Here is a 24,899-nt window from a genome sequence, read left to right as displayed (position 1 = left end):
TATTTTTTATTGTTTCTGTTTTCTAGTATTTGTTGAAATATAAGGAAATCAAAACAAAAACTGGCATCGAGCTGCTGCAGCATTTTATCGAATACTATCATGCTTTGAATAAGTAAGTACAATACTATCCGAATTATTATACATACTATGTACATATTTTGTATACATTATGTACATGTATAAGCAACGAGTAATATATTATTGTAAGATCATTTCAAACACCCGTATGAAGTGAAATTGTATACAACCACCAGCAGCATATTCCAAATTTGTGATTATTGTGCATGTTTTGAATAGTAAATTGTTTATTGCGAAAATTTTTTATGTGTTTTTATGTAAATATCTCGCTTTTATTTGTTTGTCATTGTACATAATGTTTTTTGATTTGTTGAGGAATTGTAATTGAGATATTTGTGATCTATAATTCCATTTTTAAAGTTTTGTTATACGATTTAATTATTCCGAGAAATATCTCAAAAAACACTAAAAAGTTATAAAAACAATTAAGAAAATTATGTCGGTCAAGGCCGACTATAAGGCAAAATAATTTTCGAATTAAGGTCTTATATGAGATCTATGATCAATTATAAAATGATCATCACTAACATTTTATTTATATATGTATGTATATTTGGAGAGACAGACAAGACGCCGATTGCAAGACAGTTGGATCTCTGATCCGGAACGAACCGATTTCCTGATAAGACTAAATACAAGACGGCAGAAAATACGACGTACAAGATGACAAAAAAGACAACATTTTCACTTGACTTCTTCAATACATTTCCCATATATGCACTATATTAATATCAAAATTTGCAAAGTTTTTATAGCAAATCTATATTGCTAATGAATTCTTTTAATATCCTTTTTCGTATTTCAGTTATTTCAAAGACGGTCTACAGACAATTGAACATTTTGGAACGTATATTAGTGATTTAAGTGATAAATTACATAAAATTAAACAACGACAAGATGAAGATCGTCGTAGTTTACTGGAATTGCGAACGTTATTGCGAAGTACGCCGGATTTTGAGAGAGTCGAGAATGTGCCAACGGATAAAGGAGGAGGAGGTACAGGTTATTCCCTACATCAGCTGCAAGGTGATAAACATCATGGCGTAACACGATCGGGACATTTACTAAAGAAAAGTGAGGGTAAAGTGCGAAGGGTGTGGCAGAAACGACGATGTCGTGTTACCAGTGATGGGTTTCTTGATATTTGTCATGCGGATGAAACAAAACCACCTACAAGAGTGAATCTATTAACGTGTCAGATTAAACCAGTGCCAGATGATAAGCGTGGCTTTGATTTAATCAGTTGTAAGTAAAATGCAAAAATAGATATTAATTAAAAAAGTTTTATTAAATATTTGTTGTATTATGTTATGCAGATAATCGTCCATATCATTTTCAAGCTGAAGATGAAGCTGATCAAAAAGCCTGGATGGCTGTTTTGGTTAATTGTAAAGAAAAAGCTTTAGCTAAAGCATTCCAACATGCAAATCCACAAATGAGTCCTAGTTTAGTTGAGCTACAAAAGACTGTTATAAGGTACGTACAGTTGAATATGTTTTTGAAAAAAACTAAATTATTAAATATTCCGTAGATACGTCCAAATGTTGCCGGGCAACGATCAATGTTGCGATTGTGGCTCACGCAACGATGTCACTTGGACTAGTCTGAATTTTGGTATACTGGTGTGTATACAATGTTCAGGCGTTCATCGAGATCTCGGTGTGCATCATTCTCGTATACAAAGTTTAACTTTGGATAATTTAACTACAGCCAATCTGTTGATAGCTCGTGCCATGGGTAATCATACCTTAAATGAGATTATGGAAGCAACATTGGGCAAAGGAAAACTAACACCTGATAGTACAATGTAAGTTGTTTTTTGTTGTTAATTTTTATATCAAATTTATAACTACAATATTAATTTGCTCTTAAGGGAACAACGTTATGATTTCATACGAGCCAAATATGTGGCGAAACGTTATGTGATGCGCACCTGTGCCGATGAAAATGATTTACGCTGTGACCTGGAACAGGCTGTTGTTAATGCCGACATGAGTCAACTGTTGCAAGTTTGGGCTGAGGGTGCTGATCTCACATGTTGTTTACCCTCCTGGGATGATGGTGAAACTCCACTTCATTTAGCCGTGCTAAGAGAACAGGGTTCCACACTCCACATTGTTGATTTTCTCATACAAAATATGCCACCAAAAGGTCTTAATAAGGCCACAAATCCACCCAGTATATTAAATGTTACCGGAAAAAATACCGCCTTGCATTTGTGCGCTCTACACGATAAACGCGAATGTATTAAATTGTTATTGCGTTCGGGAGCCGATTATGAATTGCGTAATTCACAAAATAAAACAGCGCTGGACATAGCCAAAGAAATGGGCCATACCGTGTGTAAAGAATTGGTATGTTATGCATAGTTTTTGGTGGTTGGAGTGTATATGTAATAAATGGAAACTTTTGACTTATAGATTGAATGTGCCATGAGACGGGAGAAAAGTGCTTTCGATCACATTAACACTGATTGGAATCTGCCGAATGAAGATGGTTCAACAGATTTTTCAGATGATGATACTGTGATTGATGAACGTGTAAGTAGATAGATTAGTTTGGATCACAGAAAGTATAGTTTATGATAATAATCTGGACTATAGGTTCGACTATAGTCTGGACTATAGACTCGACTATAGTCTGGACTACAGACTCGACTATAGTCTGGACTATAGACTGGACTATAGACTCGACTATAGACTGGACTATAGACTCGACTATAGTCTGGACTATAGACTCGACTATAGTCTGGACTATAGACTCGACTATAGTATGGACTATAGTCTGGACTATAGACTCGACTATAGTCTGGACTATAGACTCGACTATAGTCTGGACTATAGACTCGACTATAGTCTGGACTATAGACTCGACTATAGTCTGGACTATAGACTCGACTATAGTCTGGACTATAGACTCGTCTATAGTCTGGACTATAGACTCGTCTATAGTCTGGACTATAGACTCGACTATAGTCTGGACTATAGACTCGACTATAGTCTGGACTATAGACTCTACTATAGTCTGGACTAAAGACTCGACTATAGTCTGGACTATAGACTCGACTATAGTCTGGACTATAGACTCGACTATAATCTGGACTATACAGTCGACTGTAGTCTGGACTATACAATCGACTATAGTCTGGACTATACAGTCGACTATAGTCTGGACTATAGACTAGTCTATATTCTATAGACTATAGACTGGACTATAGACTCGACTATAGTCTGAACTAAAGACTCGACTATAGTCTGGACTATAGACTCGACTATAGTCTGGACTATAGACTCGACTATAATCTGGACTATACAGTCGACTGTAGTCTGGACTATACAATCGACTATAGTCTGGACTATACAGTCGACTATAGTCTGGACTATAGACTAGTCTATATTCTGGACAATAGACTCGACTATAGACCGGACTATAGTCTGGACAATAGTCTAGACTATAAACTAGATTATAAACTGGACTATAGACTGGACTATAGACTGAACTATATACTGGACTGTAGACTGGACTATAGTTTTAACCATAGCTGTAAAATTTCGATTACGATTAATAATCAATTAAATTATTTTTAAAAAATAATCGTAATGATTATTTAATTCTCTGGTATAAAATTTCTGATTATTAATTGATTACGATTAAAATTAATCTAAAAATAATCAGGATTAATAAAAATTAATGAAAATAATCAAAAATAATCAGAATTAATCAAATAATTAATTTGATTATTTTCAAGGATTAATTTTGATTATTTTTGATTAATTTCAATATATTTGGTACAATTCTCTATCTTTTTACATTACGAGTAATGGAAAAATGTTTTTCAAATTACACACTATTCGATTATATGACTGTTTTATCGAAAGCAATATATTTATCAAGTTTATTTCGATTGAAAATCTTGATCTCAGTACAAGATATTAGAAAAAAATTACTGCAATCTTTTCGAAATGGGTCTCAAAAAATCCGTAATTTTTAGTGGATTAGCGGAAAAATAATTAAATTTTTCTTAGAGTTTTTTTTGGGAGGAAATTATACTAAATATATGGAAAATAATCCAAATTAATCAAAATTAATCCTTGAAAATAATCAACTAATTTTTTGATTAATTTTGATTTTTTTTGATTATTTTCATTAATTCCAATTAATCCCTGATTATTTTTAGATTATTTTTAATCGTAATCAATAATTAATTAAAAAAATTGAAAATAATCGTTAATTAATCATTAATTTTACCTTTTTAATAAAAATAATCTAATTAATAATGATTACGATTATTAATCATTATTTTACAGCTATGGTTTGAACAATAGACCTAGCTGTAGTCTAGACTATAGACTAGACTATAGACTGCACTATAGTATGGTAGTCAATAGTCGGTATTATTGACTACAGTCTGGACTATAACCTGGACTACAGTCTGGACTATATAATGGACTGTAGACTGGACTATAGTCTGAACAATAGATCGGGATATAGTATACACTATAGAATAGAGTGGAATATAGATTATAGTCAGGACTAGAAACTATAGTAAGGACTATAAACTATAGCCACAACGATAGGAATATAGGCCATTGCAGCTTTATTGACTGAAAAATAAAAATACATAATAAAACCCTTTAAATATATTGATTTCTTTTTAGAAACGCTCCCGTCCACCAAGTTTCGCTGGTGGTGATTCACCCGTATTACGTTCTCGTTCCTCAACTTGTGATTCTATACAGAGTAGTTCTAGTCCAATAGCCAACTGTCCTACTCGACAGTTTACATTGCCCATGTATCAACAGTCAGCCGGGACATCGCCAAAACAACAAATGTCACTTGGTCAGTATTTGGGTAGTGCCGGCAACATAAATGCAGGATGTACGAATAGTGCAGCTGCTGGTGGCGGTTCCAGTCCCAGTTCGGCATCCAGTCAGAGTGGTCGCATGGGACCAAGAAGTAACAGTGAGTTTGTAGGTGGCGCTCGAAAATCCACATCTACAGGTAAATTTAATATTTTTGTATTTGTAAACTGGGGAAATTGTATATAATTTTGGGCAACTAAATTTTCAGCCAATATGAATTCTTTGAAAAAACGTACAGCACCAGCACCACCTCCGGGTACTAGTACAAATTCATCGACATTCTATGGTACATTGCCGCATGCTCCCCGACATTCACAAAATTTCGATACAAACGATATACGAACGCACAATCAAAAGAATCAATCGATGGATGCCAACTATGGTACATTGCCACATTTACGTTCCGTAGATAGTAGTCCTCGCATTATGGGTCACAATAGTTCAGCATCACATGGTGGTGGTTTCTATGAACGTTTCGATAAACTCGTTTCACAGGATCCGAATGGTGGACCACCCCCCACAAGCCATCACATATTGCCAGCCATGACAACATTTGGTCATAAACGCTCGCCCAGTGGTGAGTCGCTGAATCGAAATTTGCACTTGGCTGGTGCAAAATTAGTATTACCACCTGCAGGTGAAATACCAACATTGAAACATGTTGATAAATCTGCTTTAACACGTCCAAAAATACCACCTCCCGGACCGCCATCATCAGGTAATTAACAATTCGGTATGATTAACTTTATATTTTTATCGTTATTTGTTTATTTTAAGATCGTGAAATAGCGAATGGTCAATCGAATGAAAGTATTAGTTCTATGGATGAAGGTCCTATTGCGCCACCCCGTAAGGTAAGCAAATCAATATTTCACATTGAATTTAAACAATTTTGTAGGTACTGCAAATGCTATTGTACTTTTAGTGAACCCATGTTACCATGTTACAATTTAAATGCTGCTTTGTTATTTCTTTAAATATTTATTATTGTCTTTATACGAATTCTTCTTTTTTTCAAATCAATTACCTTATTTTGAAATATTTTTCAGCGCAAACATAACAGGTTATTGAAATTATCACAACCCAGTGAGGAAACGGTAAAAAAATTGGTTCGCTGTTTGTTTGCAATTTGCTGTGTTGTTTTTTGTTTAATCGTTTAATTTTAATATTGATTTACTTAACAAAATTATTTATATTTATATTTATATGATTATATGTGTACATATAATTTTTTACAAAACGACTTTCACGAGCCAATTAAAGCATGTAACGAACTGCTTTTTCTCATTGTTATATAAAAATCAATTTAACTTATTTGTTTTTAAAGTTCACATATTTTACGATGTAAAATATGCCGTTATAAACAAAATATGCTTTATACTACGATAGCAAGTTTATATAATTTTCTGTAATAGAAAAGCAACTAACCCTAAGTTAGTTTCTAGATTTTCTAGTTTGCTGTTATTAACTGTGTATTCTCTCATGGTTAATTCGAGAACAAATAAGCACAACTCATAGTAAATTATATTTGTAATATTTCCTTTCTTATTTCAGATTCGAACGGAAGTACGACTGAACAAGAACTAGAACAGAACTGTAACTAGGAGCTATTAGCTAGGGCTGGGCAAAAACTGTACAAGATCTAAAAGTTCACAAAAAGAAGAACTAGATGTGCATTAAAACTAGAATTGAACAAAAAGTAGAACTAAATGTGCATTAAAACTAGAATTGAACAAAAAGTAGAACTGAAAAAGAACTAGAATTTAACAAAACAATATTTAACAAAAGTAGAATTAAACAAGAACTAGAACTGAACCAAAAGTAAAAGTAAACAAGAACTGAACTACAACTGAACTACAACTGAACTAGATCTGAACTAGAACTGAACTAGAACTGAACTAGAACTGAACTAGAACCGAACTGAACTAGAACTGAACTAGAACTGAATTGAACTAGAACTGAACTAGAACTGAACTAGAACTGAACTAGAACTGAACTAGAACTGAACTAGAACTGAACTAGAACTGAACTAGAACTGAACTAGAACTGAACTAGAACTGAACTAGAACTGAACTAGAACTGAACTAGAACTGAACTAGAACTGAACTAGAACTGAACTAGAACTGAACTAGAACTGAACTAGAACTGAACTAGAACTGAACTAGAACTGAACTAGAACTGAACTAGAACTGAACTAGAACTGAACTAGAACTGAACTAGAACTGAACTAGAACTGAACTGAACTAGAACTGAACTAGAACTGAACTGAACTAGAACTGAACTAGAACTGAACTGAACTAGAACTGAACTAGAACTGAACTAGAACTGAACTAGAACTGAACTAGAACTGAACTAGAACTGAACTAGAACTGAACTAGAACTGAACTAGAACTGAACTAGAACTGAACTAGAACTGAACTAGAACTGAACTAGAACTGAACTAGAACTGAACTAGAACTGAACTAGAACTGAACTAGAACTGAACTAGAACTGAACTAGAACTGAACTAGAACTGAACTAGAACTGAACTAGAACTGAACTAGAACTGAACTAGAACTGAACTAGAACTGAACTAGAACTGAACTAGAACTGAACTAGAACTGAACTAGAACTGAACTAGAACTGAACTAGAACTGAACTAGAACTGAACTAGAACTGAACTAGAACTGAACTAGAACTGAACTAGAACTGAACTAGAACTGAACTAGAACTGAACTAGAACTGAACTAGAACTGAACTAGAACTGAACTAGAACTGAACTAGAACTGAACTAGAACTGAACTAGAACTGAACTAGAACTGAACTAGAACTGAACTAGAACTGAACTAGAACTGAACTAGAACTGAACTAGAACTGAACTAGAACTGAACTAGAACTGAACTAGAACTGAACTAGAACTGAACTAGAACTGAACTAGAACTGAACTAGAACTGAACTAGAACTAGAACTGAACTAGAACTGAACTAGAACTGAACTAGACTGAACTTGAACTGAACTAGAACTGAACTAGAACTGAACTAAAATTGAATCATTGCTAGGATATTTTCGATATGAAAATACTTTTATATATAATGGTGAAAATTTTTATTTTTCTGAACTCTTTTGTATTTATGCTTTTTCGAAGTTCCGATCTGTGTTTCTATTTGTTTATAATTTCTTATTTGTTTTATATGTTTATTTATGTGTTGTTCACCTAGTTGTATATAATTTTTAAATTTAAATTAAATTTGAATCGTGGATTAGAGTAGACACGAGACAAATTGCCAAAACCTAATGTAGTAAGGATTGAAACACATTTTTATAAAAAACACAAAAGCCTCTCTTTTCAATGATTCCGATCACAAAGTGTAAACCGTACTCTCAAAGATATGAATCTATTTTGAAAATGTGTCAGTATTTTAAAATAAAAACAAAAAATGTATCTCTGTGTTACTTTTTAAGCTTTTTGGAGTTTTTCTCCATGTAGCTTTCTCTTTTATTTCGATATTATTTTGAGTTGATATAAAGTATTTTCACAAATTTCATACATTTCAATCCACTTTTAACTGTTTTCATTGAAAGCAATAATTACTTTTCCTTTACAAAATTAAGCTCATGTAATAAAAAGTAAGTTGTTTTTATGAGCTACAGAAATTGGCTTAAAGATATGTGGTTTGTTTTTTAAACCTTGTTTAAAGGTTCTAAACTATAGTTGTATGATCGGCGCCATTATACTTTAACAAAAAATATCTAACTTAAATGTTTAGTATTTTTGCTTTATTAATAAAAATTTGACCTTAAATAATATATACACAAAAAGGCAATCTTTTCTTAATACTAAAATTAAATTTCTTTATCTCTATACATTATAAATAATTTTTATTTTTTTTATGAACGTTTAATCATTGAATTATAAATAATATTGTTTGTTTTCTTCCAACTACACTTGCAGTTAATGAATCAGTCAACAAATTATGCCGATTATGAATCATGGCACACAGATATGGATTCATCTGGAGGCGGTTTAGATCACTCAGCCGATTCAAACTTATCATCTAGTGATAATGATCGTATCAACTCATCACCTGATAATCTATTAAAAGGCACAAGTACGAGTGCAAATAAATTTAATTATGTAAGTGAAATGATTGGAAAAACTTTAAACATTTACTTTTAATTAATTGAGGTGTTTGGTATAATTTTTTTTAACAGACTGGACATCGTCGTTGTCGTGCTTTATACGATTGTTCGGCTGACAATGATGATGAATTGGAATTTAAAGAAGGTGAAATATTAATTGTGCTTAATGAGCGCACCGATGATGAGAATTGGATGGAGGGTGTTATTGAAGGTGATCCCACACGTCGTGGCATGTTCCCCGTAAGTTTCGTCCATATGTTACCCGATTAATAGTAAAAGTTGCAAACTAAAGACACAATCCAAACAGAAACAAACTAAATTATTGAACTTTATTAAGCTAAAGAAAGAGAATGACATAAATTATTATTATTGTACGTGTTGTAAAGGTATTTAAAGACATGCAAGACATAAAAGTATACAATTTTTAAAAATAATAATAAAAAAAATGATTTACTCAACAACATTTTTAATAGACAACAAACACACGACACCATTTGTTCCGCTCCAAAATTTTACTCCAGTAAATATTTGTATGTATTACTTAGATAAACATAAGAAAAATATTAAGAATTTTATAAAACAATTAAATAACCAAGAAGAATATGTTATTGTTAGTAAAGCAAGAAAAAAAAAACAAAACAAAATATAAACAATTGGTAAGGCATTTTTTTTTGAAAGCAAACCTTTAGTGCTAAATGCATTAGAAAAGTATAACTATTTTGTTTTATTTTGTTTGTGCTTTTATAAAGTTGTATGTTGTATATAAGAAGAATACATCATTTATGGTATGGTTTTGCTTACCTCAAACAACTCTTCCTCCACGTCCTCCTTCTCTTCTCTACTGTATAGTATTAATTAATTCTAATTGATTTATATTTTTTCTTAACAACAACTTGTATTAATTGAATGTTAAATAATTGTAAAATATATTTTAACTTTAATCTAACACACTTTTATAAGTTTTACTTTAATAAACCAAATCTTTCTAATGGAATTCAATGATTGGTCATAATTTAATAGAATAGTTTTGGATTTTTGTTTAAAAATCAAGTGGAAAACTATTTGTGTAGATGTCGGGGAAGGATAAATAAATCGTTAACTTTTCCCTAAGAAATTAATAACACATGCGATCGTTTCGGAGTTCTGGCAGTTTGATTTGCTAAAATGAAAAAGATTCGCTTCCGAAAGCAATTACATAAACATCACACATATCAATCAATTATCAAAGAATCCTATTCTCTTAAATTATGTTCAAAATTCCAAACAGTTTCACTACTATTACATTTTAATGTTAATTTTAAAACCCTAATAACTCACATTAACATTCGAAGTATTATTTGTAAACAAGAAAAGTAATAATGCAAACTGATTTACAACAACAATAACAAAAAATATGTAGAACTTTATAAATATTTTTTAATAGTCTGTAAAATTAAACAATAAACAAAATATTTGTTAAATTGATTAAAACAAAAATAAAATAATTATGAACAAACAATCAATCGATAAATAAATAAAAAACTATGTATAAAAAAATATGTTTAGAGCTGCCATAAATAAACTTATTTTAAGCATAACTTTACAATATGTTTTTATTAAAACAAAAACTCAAAAAACGCAAAAGTTATGTTAAATCAGGAATATTAAAAATTTAATAAAAAAATAATAAAATTTGTAAAATAAATTTTGTTAAAACTATATTTAAAAAACAAATAAAGTAAAAAAAATCCTAAATAAAGAAATATTATATGATGTGTAAACGTTTATAAAACATAATTTTAATTGTTATTAATGCAGACAATTTATAACTACAAAAATAAAACAAAAATCTACAACAGATAAACGCTTTTTAAATATTGGTAGTAATTATTACTTTAACAACTACACATAATAGAATGTTAAACAAACTATTTAAAATTAATAACATAATTTTTAAACAAAATAAATTATATCTAAACACCCCCCCCCCCCATTTGCTAAGTACCTCATTATTAGAAAAAACAATATAATAAAATTCATATAATAAATAATCAAATAAAACTTAAATTGATGAGTAATTGGATGAGTAAAAGAAACCTTAAATTATTTAATTGCAAGGCATATAACTTTTTTATTTTATTATTTGTTAAATTTGTAATGTTAAATCATAACTATTTACATACATTGATAATAATTAACTTTTTCTTAAATTCGGAGAATATAGAAAAAAATACAGAGTAAACTTTAATTAAGCGATATTTCTGTTTAAATTTAATAATGTGTTCTTTGATTAACAAAAATTGAGGTTATGTTTAAAAAAAAGTAAATAACTTGATTTTTTTCAAGGCATATTATTAAATTGCTTAGAGAATTTTAATTTATAATTATAACTTTTTAAGAATTGAGTTAATTTTAAATTTCTGAAATAATATTCAAAAATAAACAAAACGAAATGTTTGGTGACATGTGATCAAACGTAAACAATGTCAAAGTGTTCAAGGGCATGGACTTTTAAATACCCAAATGTAGGATTTCAGAAAAAGTTATTCTTTATGCCGATAGAATTGCTCCAAACATTTAATTTCGAATTGATTACACAATCCCATTCCATGATTGAAACTGAAATTAACTCCATGTTTAGCTTTTTCTGAACTATTGAAGTGACATTTTTCTTGTTTGTAATTGTTGTTTTTTATTTAGGTTTCAATCAAAATCATTGTTTAAAACTTGATTTCTGTTTTAAAACTGCATATTTTGCAAAATCTGTCTATGGACTATATTGACTATTCTTTTAACTATTTTGTTGGACTTTTTGGACCAGTCTTTTGACTGGTCTATTAAAATGTTTATAGATTAGTTCATTAACTATAGTTTATAGTTAATCTATAGATTATCAATGGAATAGACTATTGACTATCCTATGGACCGGTCTGTTCACTATTTTATTGACAGGACTATGGAATATTCTATTGACTGATATTACAGTCTATTGATTGATGAATGGACTGGTCAATAGTCTATTATATTGACTATTCTTTGCAAAAGTCTATTGACTATTCTATGGACTTGACTTTTGACTAGTCTAGGAACTAGTCTACGGACTGGTCAATGGACTAGGTTATCGACTATTCTAAGAAACAGTCTACTGACTAGTTTTTACAGCAGTCGATTGATTGTCAGTGAACAAGTCTATTAATTAGTCTATGAACAGTCCACGTACTAGTCTGTTGACTATTTAGAATAGTTCCTAATATGGTAAAAGCTGAAAAAAATACAATTTTTCATGCCTGCTGACGGCTATCGTCGTTCTCGTGCTTTATACGATTTCATATGAATCTGAAAACCCTTAAACAGAAAGTTTTGGTGGTTTTAATTATTATTCCGTTCGATTTTGTTTAAGCATCTTTAGTTTCCATTTAGTTTAGTTAATCCACAAAGAATTTAATTAATTATTTTAAACATTCCGCTTGGAAAGATCTTTTGTTTCAAATCAACAGTTTTTTGAAAAACTAGGGGACAGGGTTTATCGGTTGCCAAATTCTTGGCGCCTTATAAGCCTAATGCTGGTATTCGAAAGCGTTCGAAATCTCCATTAATAATTGTTTAAATTCAATTCCTTTCACACAATTCCTTTTTTGGGGAATAGCTTTTTTTCGGTATGCCGCGTAACTTAATCGAAATTCAGACTAACGATGAAAAACTTGGTAGCGTTTGTATATAAAAACAAATTTTTAGTGAAATTGTACTAAATCCAAACTTAATCGTAATAAAGTTCTATAACAGGGAACATGTCATTTGGAATTAACATGTACAATTTTAAATAAACTTTTTTTATACAATTAATTTGAATAAAATTATTGCTTTTAAAGCAAATTTTTAACACTTTAAAACTCAATTTTTATCTGTTATAATTGTATTTTAAAAATTGATTAAACAAATTATAAAAAAATCACTATATTATCACAATAAGCTAAAAACTGCATGTCATATCAATTTATCATATTCAGTATTCATTATTTAATAATATTTAGAAAAAAATAATCAAATTTATTAAGCATTTTACTAAATCTTTTATTTATTTTCTTTTTTAAGTTTTAACAACAAACTCTTATGCTCGCTCATTATTATAATTTTTATAAATCAATTTCAGTTTTCTTTAAACAAAATAAACATTTAATATGCTTCTTTATTTAATAATTTCTGTAAACATTTTAATATTATTTTTAATAGTTAAAAAGTTTCTAAATAAACAATAAATAAAACAAGATTTTTTTAAATTCCTTTTACCGATCGATACACAACCACAAATAAACACACAAAACATTAACAAAAATACATAATGTAATGTAAGTATGTATGAATGTAATTTATTAAAAAAAAAAACAAGTGAAAACTAAGTAACGAGAAAAACTATATATCTACTATATATATAAAAGTAATAATAATTGTATATCAAACAAACGAAACCATTTTACTAAACATCATCTTCCTTAAACAATTTTTTATTTTATTTTCTTTATTTTTTGTTTGTTTCGAAAGTCGAAAGTTAAAGTAATAAAACTGATATTTTCGCTATTTGTATTTATATTAAAGATATTTATGCCAATGTATTATTTTACTATTTATAAATATATTTTTGTTTTAATTATTATTATTATTATAAAATGATATAAATTTAAAAATATATAATTATTATATAAAGTTAATATGTAATCTCATATACATATTGATAAACAAACAAACTGTAAAAGATTATAATCGATAAATAAAAAATATTAAAAAAAGATTACACATTCTTATAAATTATTATTATTATTCATCTCTACTAAAGTATACTTTTCTAGGGAATTGAGCAGAATCCGAATGAAGGCTTTGAATTTCTCTATCACATAAAGTTTTCCAGATATCTTGTCATAAAGGATGCAAAAACCCTGTTTTTGGAAATATTTGAGACGTTATAACAGCACGAAGACATCCTTATTTATAAAATTTTTTATGTTGACTGAAACTCAATATGTCGACTTAAAAATAAAACCATAACTTCCGATGCATCTTCTTTCTATTTCGCTATAACTTAAGCCATAGTTAAAAAACCACTTTATTTTCTAAAATAATTAATATTACCTTTACGGCAAACATTTTCATAATTTTTATTGCGTCTAAAAATGGCAAAAAAACGAGTTTTTTTTTAATTTTATCTCGAAAACTTGATATGATGGGAAATTTTTGAGATTCGGATTCTAGCCAGCGTTATCTTTGTTATAACAGATTAAAAAAACTGTCAATTGTTTCTCTCGTTATACCCTACACCACTTTAGTGGGGAGGGTATATTGGGTTTGTGCTGATGTTTGTAACGCACAATAATATTGGTCCTATACCCACCTTAAAGTATACCAATCGGCTCAGAATCATTTTCTGAGTCGATTTAGCTATGTCCGTCCGTCTGTCCGTCCGTCCGTCCATGTAAACCTTGTAATCAAACTACAGGTCGCAATTTTGAAGATAATTCAATGAAATTTGGTACATGATCTTTTATGGTATCGTAGACGAAGCCTATTGAAATGGTTAACATCGGTCCTTTATTTCACCTAACCCCCATACAACTGTACCCCCCAATAGGGCTTTTAAAGCTTATAATCAAACTACAGGTCGCAATTTTGCAGATAATTCAATGAAATTTGGCACATGATCTTTTATGGTATCGTAGACGAAGCCTATTGAAAATGGTTAACATCGGTCCTTTATTTCACCTAGCCCCCATACAACTAAACCCCTCGAATAGGGCTTTTAAAACTTGTAATCAAACTACAGGTCGCAATTTTGGAGATAATTCAATGAAATTTGGCACATGATCTTTTATGGTACCGTAGACGAAGCCTATTGAAAATGGTTAACATTGGTCTATTATTTCACCTAGCCCCCATACAACTGAACCCCCGAATAGGGCTTTTAAAACTTGTTATCAAACTAAAGGTCGCAATTTTGAAGATAATTCAATGAAATTTGGTACATGATCTTTTATGGTATCGTAGACGAAGCCTATTGAAAATGGTTAACATCGGTCCTTTATTTCACCTAGCCCCCATACAACTGAACCCCCGAATAGGGCTTTTAAAACTTGTAATCAAACTACAGGTCGCAATTTTGGAGATAATTCAATGAAATTTGGCACATGATCTTTTATGGTACCGTAGATGAAGCCTGTTGAAAATGGTTTACATCGGTCCATTATTTCACCTATCCCCCATACAACTGAACCCGCCGAATAGGGCTTTTAAGTTCATAATTAAGTTTAATATACTCATATCTCGACAAAAAGCTGCAATAACCAAGTTGTATACAAGACGAATTCCATAATAATAGGTTCTCATATGACCCTAGCCCCTATGAAAAACCCCATCAAAATTTCACTTAAATGTCCACAATTTTATTCAACAATAAACGGCTTAAGTATGTATATCTAAGGCAAGGTACAATTCAACTTAAATGCTTTATTATGGCAACTAAATCACATTATATTTTTGTCAAAGGTGTAGGGTATTATATGGTCGGCTTCGCCTGATTATAATTTTTTACTTGTTTTTTATATAGATTTCGTAAAAATTTCGGAAATTTAATTTTCAACCAAAATAAAAAATGAACAAATAATAATTTTAAAATTGTTGGCATTTAATAAATAAATTTATACAATTAAAACCGTAAGTTTGTATTTTTAATGTTTAATTTTTAATGTTTAAATTAAAAAAAAATGTTTATTTTCGTTATATGACAGGATTTGTTCAAAAATTTGAATTTCAAAAACGAGAAAGCTCAGTGGAAACACCTCGAAGAGGTATACGCAAACCTGGTAGATTTGAAGCCAATGGAAACATAGCATTATTTTCAGGTTTGAAAATTAAATTGAAATTGTTTTGAAATTATTGGTTTCATTCAGTACTGTCACTGTATAAGGGTCATAGAACTTTTTCGAATTACTCACTTTGATTTGAATGAAAATAATGGAAATGCACAATTTTATGTTAATTTTATTTCAATCTAATTGCAAGAAAATATATAAAAATTAAAGTAAATCTTTTTAATTTTAAACCTTAAGGGCCAATCTTTAGGTGAAAGATTAGCGATTAAATTAAATTAATCCTCGAAAGATGTTTTTGAGTACTCAATTAGTTAATTTTGTTTGCAAGTTTAAGCGCCCAATGGAGGTGGTTTAATCTTAAGCACGAAATGCAAAAGTGTAAACAGCTGATGCAAAAAAATTAATAAAATGTTTATAAATATAAACATTAAAATGTTCTATTTATTGATTAGTATAAATTATGGACACTTCAAAATACATTTTTTTGTTTTTAATTTAAGTTTTCTTTAATTTTCATATTAAATTTACAATTGTCTTCTTCTTTTTTATAAAATATGCATTGTTTTGATAACAAACAGTGAAGTTTTCTGTTGTTTTGTATGGCAACAATGCGAAGTTTAATCTTGTACTCAAAAACATCAAAGGGGATTAACATAAGATTAAATTTATTTTTAGATTAACTAATCTGATTATTAATTGGCATTTGATTACCATCTCAAAAACCCGCTCTAAAACTATTAACAATTTTTCTCCTCACTGTTAAATAAGTAATGCCAAGTTGTTTTCAACATATGTTATCACTACCCACTATATTATTTAACAGCTGATAGGCGCAAAAAAGAAGAAGAATCATAACAATTTTTTACATTAATTTTATAACGTCAACATTTTGTGCAGTGAATTGATTGTAATTAGACACAAAAAACGCCCATGGATTTGCAACAATTAGAGGAAGAGGCACGTCAAGCGGCCCTTAAAGACATTAAAAATATGCTCCAGCGACCGGGACAACTGGAAAAAGTTGAGCAATATTGTCACCGAGTGCAACGTAAAAAAGCCTCTGTGGAGGCTTTGCTGAAAACGGGCATGCAAAATCAATTAGAAGGTGTGAGAGTGGGTTTAAAGCAATTAAAGACCTGTCTCGAAGATGTAAAAGAGGTAAGTCAGACCATGGCCGAAGTGGAGAAACTTATGCAGGGTGTTCCGGAAATATATGATGCATTGGAAGATGTACGCGAAGAAAATACAAAACATTCCCAGTATGCTACAGCCGTAGAGAATCTAAAGCATATCTTCAATGTAGATTCCAGTGTCCAGCAAACTATGGCCTTAATTGAAGAAGATAAACTGCTTAATGCCCACCAGCGTTTGGCTGAGTTGGAAAATGCCCGTGATGATTTACTCTATGAATTGCACAAACAACCCAAACAACATGCCTCGGATAAGATTACACTTAAACGACATTTTGAGAAAATCGACACCGTATCACAGGCTTTGGAAAAGAAATTACGTTTGATATTAAGTCGTACTTTAAATACCGTACGCAAAGAACCAAAATTCATTGTCACAGCATTGAGAATCATTGAGCGTGAAGAGAAAAACGATCAATTTGCTTTGCAGCAACAAAAGGTGACTTCTTTTCTACCTCCCGGACGTCCTCGGCAATGGCGTGCTATGGCTATGAATGTTTTAAAGGAGGCTGTTATCACAAGAATTGAAGGCTCCAAATTGGAGGAAAGAGCTGATAATAAGATGTGGTTGGTGCGTGATTTGGAAATACTGCGACAGAATATTCTTGTGGATTTGAGAGTAGTCAAGTCATTGTGTGTACCCTGCTTTCCACCGCACTACAACATATTTGAGGAATATGTTAAAATGTATCATGAAGGATTATCGAATTATGTAAGTACTTTTTTGGAATATCTAGATATAGTTGAAATAACTGAAGTACTAGTTCAGTTGTAGTTAATTCCTTATCTAGTTGAAGTTAGGTTCTATTTCAGATCTAGTTCACTGATAATTTAGTCCCAGTTCTGTTCTAGAATAGTTCTAATTTAGTCCTTGTTAAACTCTAGTTCAATTTTAGTTCAGTTCTAGTTCAGTTCTAGTTCAGTTCTAGTTCAGTTCTAGTTCAGTTCTAGTTCAGTTCTAGTTCAGTTCTAGTTCAGTTCTAGTTCAGTTCTAGTTCAGTTCTAGTTCAGTTCTAGTTCAGTTCTAGTTCAGTTCTAGTTCAGTTCTAGTTCTAGTTCAGTTCTAGTTCAGTTCTAGTTCAGTTCTAGTTCAGTTCTAGTTCAGTTCTAGTTGAGTTCTAGTTCAGTTCTAGTTCAGTTCTAGTTCAGTTCTAGTTCAGTTCTAGTTCAGTTCTAGTTCAGTTCTAGTTCAGTTCTAGTTCAGTTCTAGTTCAGTTCTAGTTCAGTTCTAGTTCAGTTCTAGTTCAGTTCTACTTCAGATCTAGTTCAGTTCTAGTTCAGTTCTAGTTCAGTTCTAGTTCAGTTCTAGTTCAGTTCTAGTTCAGTTCTAGTTCAGTTCTAGTTCAGTTCTACTTCAGATCTAGTTCAGTTCTAGTTCAGTTCTAGTTCAGTTCTAGTTCAGTTCAAGCTCAGTTCTTTTGTTAAGTATTGATTAAAAATCCTTGATTTTATATATTCACAGATTGAAAATATAGCTAGTGGTGGTTTAGAAGGTAATGAATATGTTTCTCTATTATCCTGGGTTATAAACACTTATCCCGGTCATGAACTGATGCGACATCCTGACTTAAATGTCAACATAAAACAAGTAGCAGGATCTCTGCTTACAGCCGAACATTTAACTTCACTGGAAGACGAATATTTAGGCAATATGCAACGAAACTTCCAAGAATGGATGACCACAACTGCAGACAAAGATAGAAGTGATTGGTTTTCGGAACAAACACCCGATCAAGATGAACAATATTATCATAGTCCTGCCTCGGTTATTATTTTCGATATGATTAATCAATTGCTGCAGGTTACTGATACCATCCATAATGATTTGACTTTTAAGGCTTTAGTAATGAGTATACGACAATTGGATTTGTTTGGTCAAACGTATTTGAAACATGTAGTGGATTTAAAGGAACATCATTTTCGTAATCGTGATCAAATCAAGTTTTTCACGCATCATATTATTGCTATAGTAAATAATAGTCAGCAAATGTTGGATTTGGCACATCAACTGAAGCAGAAATATTGGCCCAATGCACGTACTGAACACTATGAGTGTTTTGAGAAACTTGTGGATACATTCCAGCGTATACGTTCTCAAGCGACTGGATATTTGCTGGAAGAGGCTTTCTTAGATTTAGATGGTCATTTCAATGATTTGTTTACACAAAAATGGCTTACAACCTCCATATCGGTGGATACCATTTGTATAACATTGGACGATTACTTTCAGGTATTTTTTTTATTCTCAATAATTTATGAATTTAATTAATATTATTTTCCTTTTAGGATTACAATCATTTAACGCCCTCCAATTTCGAAATGGTCATTAATGAGGCCCAAAAACAATTGGCCAAACGCTATATACGTGCTTTACTCTCGAAACGTTTATCACGTCCTTCTAGCGATTGTGAAGCCATCAAGACCAAAATAAATTCCGAGGCAAAACGTCTAGAGAGATTCTTTGAGAAAATTGCTCCCAATCTTTCGTTAAGTGATTCTCCTCTGAAATTGATATCGATGCTTTCAAGCTTACTGGTGTGTGATGTAGAAGTGCTACTCTTAGACTTGCATACTCTATTAGGTAATTATCCATCGTTGACCGAAGATCAGATTGTGCGACTCTTTTACATACGCAACGATGTAAGAGCTGCCGAAATTCGTCAAAAGGTACAGGATGCCAATCAATCGAAAAAACCCATGGTTACTATTGCTAAGCAGGATTGTATATTTAAAGAGATTGTGTTTAGTGATAAATTATGGTAGACACAAGGGTAAATTTATTTATATATTATTCTCTGTAGGACATATTCTCCATATTTGTGTATATGGAAATGGGATTTATATTATTATATATTATTGTAGTATTATTTTTAATATGATTATTATTATTTAATAAAATTGAATTAACGCTTTATTAAATGTGGTCTTTATTGTTAATAAGATTTTCAAAGTAGTGCAAATACTGAAAGCATCTCATTCCCACGACAGTTGGATAACCCTCCTTTTATCGGCCTTATGATTTTAGCAGTTCAAATCCCATCTTAAAGTATTGAAAACATGATACCGAATTTCAATGTCTACCTAAAGAAATTTTTAGCCATTTTTTAGCTTTAAAATTTACATAAAAAATTATTAAATTTATTTTGCAATAGTTTTAAATAATGGTTTTGGAGTATAATGATATACATATGTACATATTCATAACGGTATAATTCCCTTGACAGATTTAAAACTATTGAAACCATACAGTCCACGTTAAGCAGCCGTTGAAATATCTACCGCCGTCGTTCATTTTGGTTGGCGCAGTACTCTGCCAGCAGTAGCAACAAAAAAAGAAAACAACAAAAATATCTACTATCGCCTTTGTTGAATTTTGTATATACAATTTATGAAGAACAAGTATGAAAGTATAGACGGTCATGATCGACCATATGATACCCTACACCAGTTATGCTATGGATAGGATGCTAGAGTTTTCAGGTCCAAGTGCACTAATACCTCTCTTTATAGGTATCACAATTTAATCAATATGATGGACCCCAGCGATGTTAACACATGAAACTGCAACAGTTAGAGTTCTCAAATATTGTATGGACAACTTTGACATCCATAAGAACATATGGGCGGCCTAGCTATAGTGTTCATGGCTCCTCCCATATAAGAAAATCTTAAATATCTGAAAAAATATAACAGAGTTCTTAATTTTTTTCGGAGCTAATTTAGTATCAACATACATAAATATTTAGGACAAAAAATGGGCAAACTAGCAATAGAGGGCGATGCATCTCCCATATGAAACGGGCGGACTTTCATTACGGGTGCATTGAACCAGCCATATGAATTAAATACAAAAATTCGAATAACTGAACAACTTTTGCTCGAACAACTTTGGCATCCATGTGAATATTTGGGTAATAAATTGGCAGACTGGCAATAGGGGGCATGGCACCTCCCATATGAATTAAACACAATAATTCCTCTATCTGGGAAACTATGAGATGTAGAATCTCCAAATTTTGCCAGAAGAAATTTAACATCCATGCGAACATTTGAGGGAAAATGGGCGGACTTTAAAAAGTGTTTAAAATTCTAAAATTTTGTATGAAAAATGCTGACATCCATGTGAATATTTGGGTAATAAATTGGCGGACTAGGAAAAGAGAGCGTGGTACCTTCCGCATGAATTAAATACAAAAATTCGCATTTGTAGGAATTTATTAGAGATGGAATCCTCAAATTTTGCACGAAGAACTTTGACATTCATGTGCACATTAATAAATTGTTGGCGGTTGGAATACTATAAGAAGGACTAATAATTTCTTAATGTTACAAACATCAGAACATATCCATAATACCCTACTACCCACTATAGTAGTGTAGGGTATAATAAAAGAAAGGTTTGGTGAGCAAAATGTGAATAAATGAAAATCAGTCGGTTAAGAGAATGTTCTTCGACTGACGAGCTCTTTCTTTTTGTTAATAAAAAATAAATTTAGGCGAAAGAAAACTCTGAAGAAAACGCATGGTGTCGCGGACAAAAACATCTAAATATTTTTTATAAAAATATAAATTAAACACATTAATATTTAATGATTTAAACGCAACATTAATTTAACAATAATTTTAATGAAATTAAAAAAAGTAATTACAATCTAAAAGTGAGTGTAAAATATAATTAAAAAAAATTCAAATTCAATTTGCTAAAAAACCAACACGTGAAATATTTTTTGAGTAAACAACAACAAAATATGTACAAAAAAAATTTAATAATAAAGAATGTATCTGATAGTTTACATCATAATTATTGAATAAAAAATTGTTAACGAAAAAAAAACTCCCTTTGTATACATTTTTACAGGGGTTATCTTTTCTTTTATAAAAGAATAAAGAAATGTTTATAATACACTATAATGAAAACAAATTTTATAAATAAATAATATGGTCTGTGAAGAAAAAAATGAAAAAAAATCAATTTTGTTTCATACATGTGCCTAAAAATTAAGGTGTTTTGTTGCCACTAATGCTGTTGTTGTTGGCTTATGTATTTAGCCAAGCCAACAAATAAAAGATAAAAAGTCTCCACCAAACCTCAAATTCAATCATACCCAACCACCCAGTCAGTCAGCCATTCTGTAAAGCAAACAACCAGTCAACCCGCCAGCCTGCCTGCAGTTGATTTGAACGAACAGCAGCAATTCCTTATAGTTGAGATAAAGCCAGTTAGTGATACACTAATACCCTGTATACAGAACATTAAAAGTGTCAATTCTATGAATAATTATACTTAAAGTGTTGTCGCCAGGGTAACCAAAAATATGCTCTATAACAGTGTTATTTGTTACTATGGTTAAGGGTAGGAAAATATTTGTTAATTATTTAAGTGCCTCCCTTTATTTTACATTCTTTCATTTCATTGGATAACCGGTCCCGAACTTTTAGAAAAAAAAGCCTAGAAATGTTAGTCAAACATCTAACTTATAGTATACCATGTGGTTCAAAGTAATTTTCTGAGACGATTTTACTGTATCCATCCACCCTTGTAAATCCTCCAATTTCCAAACTACCTTTAATTTTGACCAAGAAAATTTCGAAAAAATCGAAACCCCTAGACCCGCTTATACTTTTATATTGCATTGAGCTGCACTGATTTCTGAACTCAGAAAATCTCCATTACATCAGGATTTCGATATATCGTGTCCTAAAACTTGAGAAAATTCCGTTTTTGGCCATATTTGAGCGTGAGGACAATCGATATTGCTTTGTAACTCAATATATTGAAAACCTGATAAGATTGAGAAATTTAGAGCCCAAATCCGAGTTCAGCACAGATCAATCCATTAACCCACTGATCAAAGTACACTTTCGGTCGGTGGGTTAAAAATTGTTTGGCCTGTGTAATTAAATTTAATATGTGATCTTCAATACGATTCTAATATTTTCAGCACTTTTCACATCGAAAAATACCGCAGTACTCCTACGACATATTAAGTACTTTTTCTATATAGTAAATTTGCGCTTGTACATAGGCTAGTCCATAGTTTACTGTTTTTCTAAATAGTAATAGACTGTCAATAGTCTAGTCAATCGACTATTCAATAAGCTAGTCCATAGAGCAGTCCCTAGACTATTCCATAGACAAGTCAATGGACTTGTCCACTAGTCTATATACTAAACCAGAGACTAGTTCTAGTGTTTTAATAAATCGGCAAAACCAACAAATAGGATTTTTAAAATAGTTTAAAAAGATGCAATCTTTGCGCGCTCTTGAAATCACATCCCGCTTATAAATAAAATATATATGTATGTATTATGAGATTTGGGGTTACAAAAATTTTGTAACGTTACTTTGAGATAACATTTCGGAAATTGCCAATGATAAGGATACATATTTAGACCGTATTTTAATATGCCTTCGATAAGGCAGACCCAACTTATATTCTATCATTCTATAACTATCCCATATATCATAGGTCTATAGACCTATGATTACTATAGTAATCGGTGTGGGAATTCAGATATTAATCATTATATGTAAGTAGTTTCTAAGGTAAAACCCCGGAAAATAAAACTTTTTGATTTGAATATTCTCAAAAAGAAAATTTCAGAATTCGATAACGAATACAATCCTTAAATTATCTGAATCTTTATAACGAATCATGTATCTATGTATGTAGCTCAGTCATTTAGTCTGTCTGTCCTTCGGACAAGTTTAGAATGTTTTTGGTAGTTAAAGTTTTAGGCTGAACGTCAATATGATGATGAGCATTGTAAACACATTGAAACATACGACAGGAAAATCACAAAAACACCACTTTATGTACAATCTAAATGGTTGTAGTACAATTCCAGAATGTGCCAAAAAGCGAAGATGAACAAAAACAAAATCAACAGAAAACAGAAAACAAAACAAGCAAGAAACGTGAACAATCTGTAAATGTAATTTAAATGTAGAATGAGATAGTAGTGAAGGGATATCAATGGAATGGGTTGCAATGACAGGGAGGAAGAATAATGTTTGTCAGCCTCTTTCATACTTAAAATAAAGTTGTCTTTTTTTAAAGGGAAACGTGGAAGTTTATTTGTATATTGTTTTTTTATTTTTCATTTTTTAAAAGTTTAGCTTTTATAGACTTTTTTTGTATTACATCAAGGCCATTTTATATAACATCTCATTAGTGTTTGTAGTGTTTGTGAATGAATTTATAAAGGAGGTACAGCATCCAATATAAATTTTCAATATTCGCTAGCTTTAGGTAATGTTTTCAAATATGAATTATGAAAAATAGCTTTAATCCTTGTTTCCCGTTTTATGCCAAATATGGTATTTGTTACAATGTTTATATAAAAGAAATTGGTAATATTATGTTTATTAAACGGGCCAAGAAAAGCAATTGACTTTGAAGGCATTGTGTCTAATATAATAACCTCTAATAGTTTTAAGGGACCAGATATATTTGCCAAATAGGAAACTTTACACTCCATTCGATTTTCTTAAATATTGTCGCTCTTATCGAAAAACTATGAGCCAATGAAAAGTTGGATAGATAGATAGATAGATAGATAGATAGATAGATAGATAGATAGATAGATAGATGATGATAGTGATAGATAGATAGATAGATAGATAGAAGATAGATAGATAGATAGATCGCTCGCTAGCTCGCTCGCTCGCTCGCTCGCTCGCCGCTCGCTAGCTGTCGCTCGCTCGCTCGTCTCGCTCGCTCGCTCGCTCGCTCGCTCGATCGCTCGCTCTCTCGCTCGCTCGCTCGCTCGCTCGCTCGCTCGCTCGCTCGCTCGCTCGCTCGCTCTCTCGC

At 31.2% G+C, this 24,899-nt stretch overlaps 2 protein-coding genes across 3 annotated transcripts in view; both read left to right on the top strand.

Annotated features, from left to right (window-relative positions):
• LOC119602037 (arfGAP with SH3 domain, ANK repeat and PH domain-containing protein) overlaps window positions 1-10,152 on the top strand; it is a 46,840-nt gene extending 36,688 nt beyond the window's left edge. The window contains exons 5-16 of one of the 2 annotated variants that reach the window (XM_037953362.1): window positions 27-112; window positions 884-1,323; window positions 1,395-1,554; window positions 1,610-1,885; window positions 1,952-2,432; window positions 2,499-2,618; window positions 4,737-5,079; window positions 5,149-5,658; window positions 5,718-5,794; window positions 5,990-6,037; window positions 8,872-9,054; window positions 9,132-10,152. In XM_037953362.1, the coding sequence (XP_037809290.1) occupies window positions 27-112; window positions 884-1,323; window positions 1,395-1,554; window positions 1,610-1,885; window positions 1,952-2,432; window positions 2,499-2,618; window positions 4,737-5,079; window positions 5,149-5,658; window positions 5,718-5,794; window positions 5,990-6,037; window positions 8,872-9,054; window positions 9,132-9,329 (2,922 nt within the window). In that variant the 3' untranslated portion in view covers window positions 9,330-10,152. The remainder of the gene's footprint in view (window positions 1-26; window positions 113-883; window positions 1,324-1,394; window positions 1,555-1,609; window positions 1,886-1,951; window positions 2,433-2,498; window positions 2,619-4,736; window positions 5,080-5,148; window positions 5,659-5,717; window positions 5,795-5,989; window positions 6,038-8,871; window positions 9,055-9,131) is intronic. The other variant, XM_037953363.1, reaches the window with a different exon arrangement.
• Window positions 10,153-16,742: 6,590 nt separating this feature from the next.
• LOC119602036 (exocyst complex component 3) overlaps window positions 16,743-24,899 on the top strand; it is a 17,827-nt gene continuing 9,670 nt past the window's right edge. Inside the window, exons 1-3 of the mRNA XM_037953361.1 lie at window positions 16,743-17,797; window positions 18,548-19,315; window positions 19,372-19,845. Of these exons, the coding sequence (XP_037809289.1) occupies window positions 16,826-17,797; window positions 18,548-19,315; window positions 19,372-19,845 (2,214 nt within the window). The 5' untranslated portion in view covers window positions 16,743-16,825. The remainder of the gene's footprint in view (window positions 17,798-18,547; window positions 19,316-19,371; window positions 19,846-24,899) is intronic.

The sequence above is a fragment of the Lucilia sericata genome, unplaced genomic scaffold (genome assembly GCF_015586225.1).
Source record: "Lucilia sericata isolate MDLA Ls3-8-SP2 unplaced genomic scaffold, ASM1558622v1 Contig000206F_arrow, whole genome shotgun sequence".
NCBI classification, from domain to species: Eukaryota; Metazoa; Arthropoda; class Insecta; order Diptera; family Calliphoridae; genus Lucilia; species Lucilia sericata.
The sequence above is the reverse complement of the archived record's forward strand: the minus strand, read 5'-3'. Positions and strand labels throughout refer to the sequence as shown.